The sequence below is a fragment of the Mesoplodon mirus genome (genome assembly GCF_964341445.2).
Source record: "Mesoplodon mirus genome assembly, chromosome: 7".
Taxonomy (NCBI): domain Eukaryota; kingdom Metazoa; phylum Chordata; class Mammalia; order Artiodactyla; family Ziphiidae; genus Mesoplodon; species Mesoplodon mirus.
Genome location: NC_138983.1, coordinates 10,659,743 through 10,675,612, shown reverse-complemented (window position 1 = coordinate 10,675,612; position 15,870 = coordinate 10,659,743). Strand labels below are relative to the sequence as shown.

At 53.5% G+C, this 15,870-nt stretch overlaps 1 protein-coding gene across 1 annotated transcript; it reads right to left on the bottom strand.

The window, feature by feature from the left end:
• Positions 1-24: 24 nt before the first annotated feature.
• SLC15A3 (solute carrier family 15 member 3) lies at positions 25-11,771 on the bottom strand (the record flags this gene model as incomplete). Its single annotated transcript, XM_082627089.1, has 8 exons — positions 25-196; positions 677-832; positions 1,614-1,772; positions 3,231-3,399; positions 4,126-4,236; positions 5,688-5,835; positions 7,763-8,052; positions 11,214-11,771. The coding sequence occupies 8 exons, from the start codon at positions 11,769-11,771 to the stop codon at positions 42-44; spliced, it is 1,746 nt and encodes a 581-aa protein (XP_082483215.1). The 3' UTR covers positions 25-41.
• Positions 11,772-15,870: the final 4,099 nt, after the last annotated feature.

Genomic DNA, 15,870 nt, shown 5'->3' with positions numbered 1-15,870 from the left:
TCTGTTGGGGGAGAGAGGCAAGCGGGGAGTGGGAGCCGTGTTCAGCCACTGTCCCTCCTGGGACAGCTTTGGGAGGCTGGGCCCTGGGCCACCCTCTCATAGCGACTAGCGATCCCGATATACAGCAAGGCTGTGGCAGCCTGAATGCCGGCCAGCAGGAAGAAATAGAGGTCCATCCGGCATTTGTTGATGTTCCCTGGGGAAAGGAGGGGTTGGCATTCGGGTCAGGGCAGGGCTCCCCCAGCGCTGGCAGCTGAAGCCAAAGCGGGCAGTGGGTGAGGTCTGAAAACAAGGGCAGATAGCCCACTAGCATCGGGCTGCCCTAGGTGTCTCCTGTGGCATCTACAAGGCCCTGGTAGCTAGCTGTTCTTTCAGGGTCTTAAAACATAAGTACCACAGAGAGAGGTGACTCTTAGCCAGAATGGCAGAGTTCCGGAAGCAGGAAGGTGCCTTGGAGGTCTGCTGAGTTCACTGATTCCTTTTGGACGGTTAGGGTACCTGAGGCTCAGGACAGGACCGTGCTGTGGGCGCTGGGCCAGCTTTGGGCGAGAGCCCTGTTCTGAGTCTAGCATGCCATTTCCATCTGCCTGGGGTCAAAGCACTTGGCCGTTGCCATCACCTTTCCAAGTCGCCCTCCACCCATGTCCCATTCCCGGGGAGGCCCCCCCACACTCACCAAAATCCTCCGGGCAGTGCAGCCAGCCCCCCGGCAGTGACAGTAATGCCACCAGGCTGGAGCCTAACAGCGAGCCCACCCCAGACAGGCAGAAGAAGATGCCCATCATGGCGCCCTGCATGGACCGCGGGGCCTCTGAGTACGCAAACTCCAGGCCTGCGGGGAGGGAGGAAGGACGACCCACGGGGCTGGTGGAGGAGCAGAGCCTGCTGGGCCACGGCCCTCCCCTCCCCCAGCCAGGCCTCCCTCCTGGCTTCCCCTGGGTGGCCCCTTGCCTCTGCCCTGCTCATCCGCCCTGAACACCTCCACCTGGATGCTCCCACACTGCTCTGTCTCCCCTCTTCCCCCTCCTCCTGGGTCTCCCAGTTCAGTGACAGAAGCCCCGTCCTCATCCTCTCTCTCTCCCACCCTCTCTACCCACCTTCAGCAGCAGCATCAAATCATTTTGATTCAACCTCAGAAATCTCCCAGTGTCTCCCCCGCCCCATTCCCTCTGCCCTGGGCCACATGGACAAAGGGAAGACAGAGAGGACCCCCTTTGCCCAGAGGCCTTGGAGAGGGCCTCATGGCGGAGAGGGCAGTTAGACTGGGAATTGAAGGGGAAATGGGAGTTCACTTCCAATCTGGGAAATGGGAAGGCAGAGGGAACAGCAACCGCAAAGTCACAGAGGGTGGGGGACATGGCGCCAGGGGGACTGTGGGGGAAGGCGGTATGGGAAATGTCTTATTCACCTCTGATTCCCCACTGCCTATCGCAGTGCCTGGCACAAAGCAGTGCTGATAAGTCCCCACGGGGTGACTGCAGCCCCGCTCAGAAAACCCTGCCTTCCTCCATGCAGACAAGCCCCAGAGGCTGTGCCCGTGAGCCCTCTGACTTCGAGGCACCACCAGGCAGAGCCCCTCACCTATGCGAGAGCAGGGGAGGGGTCCAGGATACCTGGGATGCTGGCAAAAATCTCACTGATCCCGATGAGCAGGTACTGAGGGGTCTGCCACCAGATGGACAGTGGTGCTGCATAATATGTGTTCTGCCCGATCTGCTGGGACACCGTCTGGTTGTGACTGATGTACTCTAAACGCTCCATCTCCAGGACTCCTGGTGGTGGGGAGAGGGGCTACAGTCAGGCCCACTGCAGGCAGCTTAGCCCATGACAGAGCTTGGCATGTAGTGGGTATTCACTAAGCAGCCAGTCATCGACTAGGCAGCATGTAAGGAAAAGAACACTGGCCCTCCATCTCTTCCCTTTTTGCCTTGGCTGCTAGGAAGCTCAGAACTAGGTTTTGCACTCAGTAACCGTAACAGCTCTCGTTAATTGAGAGCCTGTTATAGGCGAGGCAGTTAATATGCATTCTTGTCAATAAGAAAGAGAAATTTAGGTTAAGCAATCAGCCCTGAGTCACACAGCTGATAAGTGACTGGGGCTGTATTTGTGCCCCAGCGTGTCTGGTTTCAAAGCCAGCCCCATTCCCATGATATCACATGACTCCTCTACTGCAGCATCAAGTATTACAATAGCGTTTCTAACCTGGCTTTCAAGTTTAGTTTATCTCCTTCCCCTTCACTGCTTAGGAGACAGCTGTGCTCTAGTGGAATGAACACCAGATATGGAATTAGGTGACTTGGGTTCCAATCCTGGTCCTGCCACTGGCTAGCTGTGTGATCTTGGGCCAATCACTTAACCTCTCTGAGACCCAGTTCCCTTATGCAAGAAGTAGGAATAAAAATCCCAGGATTATTGTGAGGATGAAATAGGACAAAATGCACTAAAGCATGTAGCTGAAAAAGAATCTAGTTTGGTTTTCATACTTGCAAGACAATACTACTTATTGAGCTTTAATTCCTCTGGCTCCTACTTGTGTTCCAGGCATGGTGCTGGGTGCTTTACCGACTTCATCTTGTTTAATCCTCACAGCAGTCCTGCTAGACCACATTCCGTGAGGGTAGAGCCTGGCCTCTGCACAGGGTCTGAATGAGTCACTCTCCCCATTTTAAAGATGAAGCTCAAAGACACTGAGTAACTTCAGGATCATTAAGTCACAAAGTGAAAAGGGCTGAGGTTTGTGCAGTAGCATGCAAGGCTTCTTTACCAGAGCTTCTTTCTTATGAGTGGCTTCAAATCCTTTTGAAATGGAAGAGGGAAGAGCATAAATAATAGATACTTTTTGAAAAATGTCCCCCAACTGCTAAATGGCTGTGTGTCTTTGGAAAATGCATTCAACACATTTTTTGAGCACCCATGTGCATCATTCATAGCAGTGAATAAAAAAGAAAAAAATCCCCTGCCTTCAGAAAGCTTACATCCCCCTGGGGAAAATCTTTTTTCCTCTCTTGGCCTGAGTTTCCTCATCTGTCAAAACGAGGGGAGGCTGGACTCAAGGAGGAGGGTCTCTTTCAGCTCACATCTTCCAGAAGCCAAGACTGGCACCCACGGGTGGAGGGTGTACTTGGCCCAGGCCCACAGCTTCAGCATCAGCTCCTGGTGGATCCAGCCTCCCCCCAGCCCCAGACAAAGGCCAGCCCCCTCCCCAAGGCCCTCCACTGAGACCGACATACCTGCCACAATGACCGAGGTGAAACCAAAGAACATCCCCAGCGCCATCTTCTGCAGAGCCGAGGGAAGCAGCTTGCAGCGCAGCAGTAAAGGATCGAGCAGGTGGTCCTTCACAGGCACCAGGATCAGCAACACCACGACATTGGCCAGGAGGAGCCAGGCTTCTGGGATCTGGGAAAGAAGGAACCAAGAGAGGCAGGCTAGCAGAGCAGAAGGAGCTCTGGGCTGGAGTCCGGAGACCTGGACTCCATCCAAACTGTCCCTGGGTGACCCAAAGTCAGTCCTTTCCCCTCCTCTGAATACACACTCCTCGGCTGTGTAACTAGGGGATGGATTAGATCAGGGATGGCAAATAGGTTCCTTTGACTTCTGTCAGTTGGTAGTGGCTGCCTGGAATGTTCATGAGCTCAGCATGAAAGAATGCCATGATCGATTAATGATGTCTGCCATGGGCAAGGAAGGGAGGTCTAGTAGCAGATATGTCATTTATCTGCCAGCTCTGAAGATCTTTGATTTTAAGAGTCTCTGAAATGCCAAGGAACTGGTTTGGAAAGTCCTGGTGAAAGGCAGAGATCTGAGCATCCAGGAGTCCCACAGAGGGAGGGAGCAAGGTAGAGTTGAGAATGCCCCAAATGTGCCTGATCTGAGGGCCTGGTGCAAACTGGGCAGTGAGGCCCGCTTCAGAGCAGCAGGGGGTGGGAGTGAAGCTGACCTGAAGTCTTGTATGCACTTGAGCCTTTTGGCAGGATGTCTGGGCCTCCAGGTGCGTTTCCTGTATCCTGAGGATGCCGTGCCGCTGGGGGACGGGAGTGTGGCGGCAGCTTCATTTCCTCCTTTTCTTAGAGGAAGCCCCCAGCCCGGCCTGAAGTGGGGGCTGATCACACGTGTGTCTCTCACCTTGTAGCCACCGCTCTGGGCCCTCAGAGCCGCGGATCTGTTGGCAGGGTAGTCTGGGAAGATGTCCGGGATTTGGAGGTGAAGACCTTGCAGGACATAGGTGGACTGCATCTGCCGAGAGAGCTGGAGGTGAGGCTGGAACAGAGATGGCCGCCTCACCTCCATCCCAGGATGCTCCCAGCTCCAAGGCAGGCATTCCTCCGCAGTAGCACAGGGCAGCTGGGCAGTTGTCCCCTCGCCCAGCTTCAGGGGGCAAGTGACCTTCCCACCCTCCTCCCTCCCCGGGAGTTTCCTTTGCTCTGTTCCCAGGCCTGAGGGCTGTGAGTGCAGCTTTGCTCCAGAGCCCAGGCCCAGCTGGTCTGGCTCACATTCTTGTCTCCAGGGCCTGGCACGGAGTAAGCGTGGATAAATATTTGTTGACACGGGGAAGATAATGCATGGCTGTCCCCACAGGGAGTGCTCATCTGACACTGAGGCCAAGCTGAGCCCCACAGGTTGACACAACTGGGGACTGTGTAGGCACTGACCCACCAGAATGGCCCTGGACAGCAGCAGGGGCAGGCTTCAGGGGTCCCCGCCATACCGGCCGTTATCCCATTAGTTGCTGTATGAGGGAGGGGGCTCTGGGAGAATCCTGCAGGAGGGCCTGGGGTCAGAGGAGGGCACTTGGGTTGCTCAGGGCAGCAGCTGTTTGCTGACTGGTATGGAAGGATGTCAGTATTCTGACAACTGGTACGACTAGGGATCAACCATGCACGCACATGTCCCATCATAGACACCTTCTGCCTCTGTGCCACCCCCAAGCAGCAGGCTGGCCCTGCATGACCCTCACCCCCTGCAGCTTGCAACAAGGTTCCTGCAGAGCATGTGTGGGAGGCAGTGACCTTGTGGACTGGGGCTTAGAGGCTGGGGTTAGGCTGCTGCCCACCCTCCACACACCCGCACACACATTCACTGCAGTAACCTTCCCCTTGGGGAGCGGGCGGGAAGCAGCGGTTTTCAAACCTGGCTGAGCGTCAGCAGCATCTGAGAAGTTTATTACACTAGAGACTCCTCCAGCAATTCTCTTTCAGTAGTCTGCGGTGGGACCTGGGAATCTGTATTTTTTAAAAGCTCTGCAGGGGATTCTGAGGCGCGGTCAGGGTGGGGAACCACTGTTGCAAAGCACTCGAGGGACTGAGCTTGCCCCTAACTTGCTGTGGGGCCTCGGGCAACCGACACACCTTCTCTGGGCCTCCGTTGCCAAGTCGGAGAACCTGAATGCTGCAGAACTGTTAGAGCCTCTAGTCTAACAGGAAACTGAGGCCCGGAGAGATGGGGTGACTTATTCAGTCACTGGGCCTCAGGCCCGTCTCCAGAGTTCCTTGTGCTCTACCACCCAGAGTGTAATTACTGGGACGGCTCAGCGCCAGGCGCCACCCCAGCTGCTACGTGGCAGCAATTCACTTTGTGAGTCGCCCCCCCCCCCTTTCCACATACCCTGAGCATCTACCGTGAGAGATGAGACCAGTGAGGGGCCTGGGGAGCCAGTCCCCCCAGAGCGAAAGGGCAGGGGTGCTGACCTGGAAGTATACCATCCAGTAGGGCACCAAGGTCACCATGACGGGCAAGATCTTCACCAGCACCTGGAAGTTGGCGATGTCCTCCTGGGGGGAAGGGCCAGGCTGGGGAGACCTCTGGTCAGGCAGCAGCTGGGCACCTCGAGGGTCTCTGAGGGGCCATAGAGGCAGCAGATGAAATGGCTGCTACCGTCACCACCAGCATGGCCGCCTTCCCACCTCCCCCATCATCCCCTACTTTAATCCCACTCCCCTATCACCAGCTGTCGCAGACATCATCTCAGAAATCGCCACCCTCATGTCCTCCCCTCCACCATCGGCATCCCTTTTGCCGTCATCGCCATCATCACCAGTGCCAGCATGCCTATCGTCGCCGTTAGTCCGGTCATCACCATCACCAAAGCCACCCCCTCCATGGAGTTCTCATGCTGTGACCATTATTTTTTCCGTGCTGGCACTGCCACTGTCAATACTATCACTGTCATCCCTGTGGCAGAGTTGGCGATCAAGACCCATTCCATCCTAGAGCTGTGGCCTCTCGGGTCCTGGGGGACGTAAGACCAGAGGCTGTGGCGAGCAGAGTCTTGGGGGATTTTTTGGCTTGTAGGGTTGGTGTGCCATGGGAACCAGGGAAGCCCCAGTCCGTGCCTGACTCAGAGAGAGAGGCTGTCACAATTTGAGACACCCCAGTCCCCCCAGCACGCTCTCCAAGTCCATCCTCCTCAACAGGCGACATGGGAGCCCTCTCCCTACAGAACAAGGGATGGAGAGGAAGGGGTGGAGGGAACATTGTTAGGAGACAGGAAAGATCAACCTTTATCCTTTACCCTTTGCCCTTTGTCCTGAGAGGCTTCTAATCCCTACTTGCCCAAGAGCCTTGCCTCATCCTTTGAGATTCCAAAAGGGACGATACCGGTGTGGTGTGACAGCCACCATCAGCTTCTCCCCCACCCAGTTTGGGATGTTGCTCTTCCACTAACAGGTGGATTTTAGCTGCCCTGCCCTTGAATCTGAGCTGGGCTGTGACTGTACTGACCAACAGAATGAGGAGGCAGTGATGCTTTGGGACTCCAAACCTCCAAAAGGCCTTCAAGGGACCGACAGCTTCCACTTCTTGCCCTCTGGAACATTCCCTCTTGGAATGCTCCCTCCTCTCGCAGCCCAGACACCTTGCCGGGAGAGGCTCCAGCCACCTGGGGGGCAAGGCCACACGAAGCGGAGCCGAGGTGTCCTCGTTGACAGCCAACATCGACTGCCGGCCAGGAAAGTGAGCCGTCTTGGATGTTCTAGCCCTCTCAAGTCCTCAGTGACTGCAGCCCCCCGTGATATCATAAGAAGCAGGACTGTCCAGCTGAGCCCAGTTATCCACAGGATTTTGAGGGGTAAAAAAAAGGTGGTTGCTTAAGCCACTACGTTCTGGGGTAGTTAGTTAGGCAGCAATGGACCATTCAAACAAAACCTTACAGCGATGCACCAGGTTGGGGGAAAGCATGTTCTATACCTTTTCCATCTAGATCCCACTGACAGGAGCTGTAACTGGGTCCAAGGTCTGGAGACAGGTTTGCTTAGCATAAGTAGTCAATTAACTCAGGGAAGAGAGGGGCAAAAGGAAGCCATTGTACACATGCAAGGCCATTCAGAATGTTCCTCCCTTGAATGCCAGCTAATGGGAAAGGGAGCCCGTTTGGCTGACAGCTTAGCCTTTCTTATACTTAACATCCAGGTAGCGTAGACTGCTATCCCGACAACCTTCACTGGTAGATCATCTTCGTAACCACCACTCTACTGCCATGGTTATCACCATTGCCAGCGTTTATCTTCATTGTCGCTAATTACACCATCATCCCTATCTTTATCACCAGCGTCACTGTCAAGGCCACTAACATCCTCATACTTTCTACAGTTAGTCCACTGCCAATACCACCACCATCACCCTGACCTCTGTCAACAGCCTCAGTCATGGCGGGCAGCTCTAGCCCACTGGGGAGCTGGTCATCATAAAGGGCTACCACTGGAGCTGATCCAGAATGCCTTTAAACTGGATCACGTGGCCCCTTCACCCAGAGCCCTCCCCTTACCTGGCAGAGTGTCGGCACCACCGCCTGGGACAGCAGTTTTGGAGAGCAAGTTTGAGCATGGAGGACACTTGGCTGCCTGTGGGGGGCTTGGTAATGAAGCTGGGGGTGGCGAAGAGGAAGACGAAGAAGGCCAGGCCCACACAGCCCACGATGATGCTGTAGCCCAGCAGGAAGTTGATGTTCTGTTGGATAAAAGCCACCACCAGCAACGACAACACGGCACCCACATTAATGCTCCAGTAAAACCAGTTGAAGAAGCGGCGGTTGGCATGGCGTCCAAGATCCATCACCTGCCAAGCAAGGGTGAGAGTGAGGGCCAAGGAGGTGTGCGGGCACCCTGCCGTGTGCCTGTACCCCCTCTCCCACAGAGACACTTCCTGGATCAGTGGGTGGGTGTTCTGGCACTTTCCTCATCCTGATCACTAAATAGATGCTCAGTGATATTTGTCGAATGAATGAATAAACCCTTTTCTTGGGAGTCACCTGTTAATGATCAGGACATTTTGACACAGCTGTTTCTTCCTGCCCTTGACGCACATTGCTTTTTTTTGTTTCTTTTTTTTTTTGTGGTACGCGGGCCTCTCACTGTTGTGGCCTCTCCCACCGTGGAGCACAGGCTCTGGACGCGCAGGCTCAGCGGCCATGGCTCACGGGCCCAGCCACTCCGCGGCATGTGGGATCTTCCCGGACTGGGGCACGAACCCGTGTCCCCTGCATCGGCAGGCGGACTCTCAACCACTGCGCCACCACATTGCTTTTTTATTGTCACTAACTAGTACACACAACAGATGTCTCTGGTGCCACTTTGTTCATTTCTAGCTGATTTATCCCTTTGTCTTTGAGTAATCCATACTGTGCATCACCTTCATAGTCAGAAAAAAGCCAGTCAAGGTCTTAGGTCTGTTCCACATTATTAAATATGATTTGTGCATATTACTGAAAGAACAGTTAGAAGTCTAATTGAAAATTTCCTCTGCAGTTTGAAGATGCAAATGGAGTTTTCCATTGTGCTCCCACCACAACTTGCCTCCCAGTCAGACAAAGTTGGCATAATCAGGGAAAGCAGAAGTGGTCCCAGACATGGCCCCAAGAGCAGGTTCTGGCCTGGTGAACAAGAAAATTTGGGCCCCCCAGCAAGGGCAGTAGGGCTGAAAATCTTTACCCAGGATTTGGATCAATCTGCAACAGCCAGGCCCCAGGCACCCTTCCGGTCTGCTGGCTTGAATCAACTGCACTGGCTGCCCATACCTCTCCTAGACCCTGGTCCCAGATTCTGACTCAGCAGGTCTGGGTCAGGGCCCGGGCATCTGTACTTTTTAAAAGCAGTGATGTCTGGAGGTCACCTCTCTAGATAAATGATTCTGTACCCCATCACCGTTTCAGTAACTCCCCAAATCTCAGAATCCATTATTCTCCTTCCACCCAGAGATACATATATCCATTAGTTAAGATTTTATCAAGCTTTAATTTCTGTAGGTGCATTAGGAAAAAGGTAACTAGGTATTTTGTTCATTTTCCAAATGTAAAATTTTAGTCCACACAGGTGCGCTTAAAACTGCATCCCCTTGGAGATTCTGAGGGGTCCTCTTGGGGATGAGGAGGGAGGGGCCTGTCCACTCACTGAGAATTCTCACTCACTGAAAATCCTTGCTGTAGACTTTCGAGCAGAAAATTGAATAAGTCCCATTATGGGCAGGCACTCCATTTATTAATTGGATATAAATGAATATGACAATTGCAACTCTAAGGGGAAGACCAGGCAGCCCATTCAGGATATAAATGAGCTCTCCTAAAATGAGCAGCCACTTTGTCGAGAATGATGGATGGCCCTTTCTGAAATCAGCAAGTGTGTTAAACACTCAGTTCCTGGGTATGGCTGTCTGCCAGATGGTGCCACCCCCTCCCACCTGCACTCCCCATCTGACTGCCCCCCCCAGATTCTGCAGCAGCCCCCTCACTGCTCTGGTGTGCCCACTCGAGTTACCCCCATCCACTGCCTACCCTGTAACCAGAGCCATTTTAAAGAACTCAAACCTAATCTAATGATGTCCATCCCTGCCTCAAATCATTTTAGTGTTTCTGAACTGTCCTAGGGATCAGGCCAGACCCCCAGGCAGCCTTCCAGCCTGGCCTGGCCCCACCCAGAGTCCATGCTACCCAGTGGCCTAGCCTCTGAGAGACCAATTCTGCCACCAAGAGGAGGGACAGACAGGAGGCAGTAGATGGCTGAGGCCCTCTGGAGGTCAATGAAGTCAAGGGCACCTGTGGGTGGAGTGGGATGTCAATGAAAGAGCAGAATTAAGGGAAGATGAGAGATTCTCACTGGCAGATATTGGGGGTCTCCTGGTCTGCAGGAAGGTCAGTGGTGGCTGAGAAATGGACAGGGCTGTCCTTGGGGGCACTGACTCCCCCATCATCAAAGGAATCCAAACAGGCTGGATGAGTCACTCCTTGGTAAGGACTCTGGAGATTGTGTTGGATGCTGGATTGTGGATGCCAGCTGGATGCAATATTCCTTCCAAAATGTCCCCTTTCTGATTGTAATACATGCAATTAAAGAACATTTTAAAGCAATTAGGACAAAAGTACAACTAGTCCAGTGGCACCTACTGTCACCATTTTTTCCAGTTTCCCCCTTTTGTTGACACCTGCTCTTTTCACATGGCTGTACTCATATTCTGTATTCAATTTTGCATTGCTTTTGCTCATTAACACTGTATGTGGTTTTGTTCAAGTCACGTTACATATTTTTTTAAATTACCGTCTAATAGCCCACTGAGTAGAGCTATCAAAATATAGCCATGACATATATGACACAGTATTTACTCATTCATTTAACAAATATCTACTGAATTTCTATGTGCCATGTTCTGTCCAAAAGGGTACAGAAAAAGGCACAGAGGTTAAGATATTGGCCCGAGTGCCTCTGGCTGGTGAGTGGCAGAAATGGGATCTGAGCACGTGGGCCTGACTCAACCTCTGGCACAGCTGGCAGGAAGAGGCTCCCGCCTGCCTCTAGATCCGTACAACACACAGAGATGGGGCCCAAGGTGTGGGGCCTGAAGTGCAGCTACCCTTACCCTGCTCTTCGACCTGCTGTCTATGAGACCTCAGCCAGGCCGATAAACATCCTGAAACTTCAGTGTCCTACTCCGTAAAATGGACATAAAAATACTACCTACCTTCTAAGTAAAGAGGATGAAATGAGTTAAAACACTGAAAGTGGCGCATAGTCCAAGGCCAGCCATGGTGATCACTATTGTTGCCACCGTTTTTGTTGTAGGGGTCCGCACCCCCAAACCCCCAACCCCACAGCTTCTTTCAAATAAAGAAACTGGGCCCGGAGAGGGGTCACGCTGGCTGGCAGCCAGGGCCTCTTGACTCCCGGGTCCATCGCTTTCCCTCCGCACGCCCCGGGCCTCCCGACGGGGCGGGCCCTCTTGCTACTCACCTGGTCGGCACCAAAGGAGGTGAGGTTGCTCCTGACGGAGCTGGCGGCCAGGGCGAGCAGCAGCAACACCGCGTAGAGGGTGGGGGCGCAGTAGGGGGTGGGCGAGGTGTGCAGGCAGCCGGGCGAGGGGCAGGCGGGCCCCAGCGGGAGGGAGAGCATCTCGCCGCAGAAGGAGCTGCGGCCGTCGGGGAAGGCGGTAGCGGCCAGCAGGCCGGAGGCGGCCAGGTAGAGCAGCAGGCTGAGCGCGATGGCGCGGTAGCGGCCCAGGTATACGTCGGCCAGCCAGCCGCCCACGGGCGCCAGCAGGTAGGAGGCGCCCAGGAAGACCAGCGCGGCGCGGGACGCCTGCTCGCCCGCCCAGTGGAAGTCGGCGCTGTTCAGGTAGAGCACCAGGTTGCCCGCGACGCCGAAGAAGGCGGCGCGCTCCAGCATCTCCACGAGCAGCACCGCGGCCGCCGCCGCCCGCCACCACCGTCGGGGCTCCCGCGGCCTGCGCTCCAGCAGCGGCCGGCGCTCCCCGGACTCTCGGGGCTCCACTCGGGCGCGCGACCCGGGCATCCTGGGCCCCCGCTGCTCTCCTCAGACCCCGCCCTGTCCGCAGCCCTCCGGCCCTCCCCCGCGGCCTCCCTCTTCTCGTCTCCTCCCTTCCCTCCTTTCTCACCCCTTTTGGTCCCCCTCCCTCTCCCTTTTCCCCTCTGCTCCCCTGTCCCCTCTCCCTGTCTTTCTCGCCCCCTGGGGCCTCTGGGGCTATCCGGATTCTACTTCCCGTTCTTAACAGTTGTCCCCTCCCCTGGTGACACCTGGCCCACACTCCGGAGACAAGGGTCCTCCCACAGGGGCTCCCTGTGCCCCCACCGCCCCGCTGTCTCCTCCACCTCCTCCCCTTCCCGAGACTGCCTCCCCTGCCGCCCCTCCCAGGCCCTCTCCCTTCGGGCTCAGCCTCTGTCCAGCTCTCTGCTCCTTGAGAAACTCTGGGAGCCCCTAGCTTCCCCTTTCGCTGCTTCTGTGTCCAGGCTGCATCACATGGTGTTCTGGGGTGTTTAGGAGAAGCGAAAGTCTGGGTCACAGGGACCCTGCCAGGCCAGCTTTCTAAAAACCTCCCTCCCCGCCCCTATTACCGCCCTCCCCCCCCACTCAGCTCTGCCTACTTTTCCATCTTTCACTTTCGTTTCTCTCCTGGATCCCACTTCTGCTGCATCCTCTTCCAGTCACAAACCAAAGCTAGAGTGATAAGACCGGAAACGCCATATGCATCGTTTGGTTCTACCCGCCCACTTCGTGGATGTGGAGACTGAGGCCCAGTGGAGGCGGGGAAGGGAGGTCCGGGGATGACTGGTTCATGGTGGCTGAACTAGGGGTAAACCACTGCTCGGGCTCCTGAGAGACACAGGAAGCTCTCAAATGCAATTCAGATTGTGCAAATGCTATCATGAGGAAGGAAGTGGGGGCACCTTCAAGAAGCTTGTGGCGCCATAGAGGGCCCACAAGTAAGTCGAGATTGAGAGAGGCTGACCTCAGACTAAATCAAAATCAGGCCTTAGCCCTCCCCTCCTCAGAGCTCTGCAGTGCACTTGGGTTAAGGGCCAGCCTTCACCCTGACCTAAAAGCCCCACGGCATCTGGTCCCTGCCCTCCTCCAACATCACGCAGCTCCACGTCCACTCAGGTCCAGCCACACTGACCTACTTTCTCTGTTCCTCTCACATACTGAGCCCCTTCCTGCTTCAGGACCTTGGTCTCTGCTGTTACCTCTGCCAGAACTGCTTTTCCTCCACATCTTGGCATGGGTGGCCTTTTCTCTTTATTTAGATTTCAGCCGGAATGTCTCCTCTCCATGGAGACCTTCCCTGGTATCTTATCTAAGCAGTTGCCTACTGGATCCTCAGCATCCTCTCTGTTTTAATGTCTTCGGAGCACATAATACTTGTTCAATTACCAGTTATCACCTCCAGTGGAATAGAACTGTCATTGGATCAAGGAACTTGTTGAACTTTTTTTTAAGACTATAATTTTTTAGAGCAGTTTTAGGTTTATAAGAATATCAGGAGGATGGTACAGAGATTTCTCATACGCACCCCGCCCTGCCCCACACATGCATAGCCTACCCCCTTATCAACATCACTCACCAGAATAGATACTTTTTTTTTTTTTTTTTTACCAAGGGTGAACCTACATTGACACATCATAATCACCCGAAGTCCGTAGCTACCTTAGTGTTCATTCTTGGTGTTGTATGTTCTGTGGGTTCGGACGAGTGTATAATGACATGTATCCATCATTACAGTATCATACAGAGTATTTTCAGTGCCTTAAAATTCCTCTGTGCTTTGCCTATTCATTCCCCTACCCTCCCATCCCCCGGCAACCACTGATCTTTTTATTGTCTCCATAGTTTTGCCTTTTCCAGAATGTCATAGAGTTGGAATCATAAAGTATGTAGCCTTTTCAGATTGGCTTCTTTTGCTTAGGATTATACATTCAAGATGCCTCTATGCCTTTTCATGGCTTGATAGCTCATTTCTTTTTAGCACTGAATAATACTCTGTGGTCTGATGGACCACAGTTTATTTATCTATTCACCTACTGAAGGATACCTTGGTTGCTCCCAAGGTTTGGCAATTATGAATGAAGCTGCTATAAACATCTGTGTGCAGGTTTTTGCGTGGACGTGCGTTTTCAGATCCTTTGGGTAAATATCAGGGAGTGTGATTGCTGGATCAGATGTCCAGCTGTTCCAGCACTATTTGTAGAAGAGGTTTGTGTAACTTTTCACTGTTTTAACCTAATGACTGCCCAGTGCTTGGCAAATAGTAGGTGCTCAATAAACTTTTGGTTGAATAAATAAATGAAAGACTATCCCAAGCCAAGATTTGTAAGAATAGCCTCAGGAAGGCTAAAAGCTAAAATAAATGGAGTCTTGCAAAAGCTGTAGATACCACCAAAATCTGGGTTGTTAAAATTTTCTATCGGGTAAGAAGCCAAGCTGTGATGGATGGGACAAGCCCATGCAAGGGCAGGGGTAATGCAGGGTGATGGAGAGAAAGCAGAGCTCTCCACCCTGGATTCTGTTTCAGTCACGTCAGTCAGGGACAGTGCTGTGGATGAGGTGGGCAGAGACTGGAGTCTCCCAGTCCCTCCCAGATACTTGGACTAATCTGCCTCTACCTCTAATTGGTAGAAGCTCAGGATCACCAGGGCGTGGTGACGAACTGCACATCTCATTTAGACTCCACTCTGTCCTCTCTTGACAAGGTCACTAAGGTGGCAGAGGTGACAAATGCCATCCCAGAGAGCTGGGCCTTGCCAATGAGAGTGGTGACCTGCCACCAGTGACCTTTATGGGGTGGTGAACGAAAGGAAAGGTCCTAATAACAGTGTAGCCAGCGGAGAAAAACCAGGAGAGGGAAGCAGCCAAAAAAAAAAAAAATAAGTGCAGTTTCTTCCTTGTTAACCAGTCTCCGTCCCCGGAGGTGTGTGGTGACCAGGAACTAAGGCGGGGTGACTGGGGAAAGTCCTGGAGACCTGGTTTGTTGGATAGGGGCGATTTGTGTCCTGCAGACAGCAGAAGTAATGTTCTGGAGATACTTGTGAGTACCACCCAGGCACGAGTTGACATCGATTACCCATGTAATGGGCTAGAGAGCAGACTTTTAGTCTGAGGAGACCCAGAGCCGGTGGCCCATGACCGTGACCCTTAAACATATGTGGTTTGGCCCAAACAGCCTTTGGCCCCATGGTGTGTAATTTTAGTTCTTGTTTCGTTTTTTAATTTAAAAAAAATGTTTAAGTTATTTCCTTAAAAATTCAGAAATGTTCACATGAAAATCAGGCTTTCTGGCTGCTCTGGAAATTGGGGATGGTCTGCAACTCTACCCCGGTCTAGGGAGGCCATCACTGAATCACTGAAGTGGCTCTGCAGATGTCGCAGTCGGAGGCTGGTGAAGGAGCCTTTTCACATACACACCGAGTGGCAGCTACTGGTGAACGTGAGAAAGACAAGGACGGCACTGTCTGCAAGCTGGGGATGTTTGGTGGCAGTGGCTTCACCCAGGTCCTCCTGACAACCTCTGCCAGGCCAGGTGAGAGACGCCAGGTTGTGGGAAGTTCCAAAGTGGGGTTTGCCTAACTTCTTAGCCCTCCAGCCCCACCTTCTAAAACCCAGCACAATTACTTTATGTGGTCGAAAAAAGGAAGCGGTGACACCTAGATCTAACTTCTAGCTTTGCAGGTACGGTTTCTTAGCAACGCCCCAGTGCTGTCCTGCTACATCACCTGCAGGTGATACAGACCCCAGTAAGCATCATATATGCACAGCCTCACTGCAACTCTGTAAGGATGACCAGGATGCAGCCCCTGAAGTGGAGCCAATTTTGTCTCCCAGGCCCACCCAAGGCCTGCCACACACGTGCAGGACAATTTGGGTTTTTCTTATACTGGGCCAACCTATTCCCTGTACCTGTAGGGGATCCTGGGTTAGAGGATAGGTAGGAATCAAAAACAGAGCTGGATGAAAGCATAGCAGCGGTGGAGTGAGGAGGGGCGGATGAGAAGGAAGGACAGCGACGGCCCGGGGCAGTTCCTGGACAGCTGTGCAGGTGTCCACCCAAGGCAGCTTCCTATGCCAGGGGTGGCCAATCCCAACACATCCTGGGGTGTAG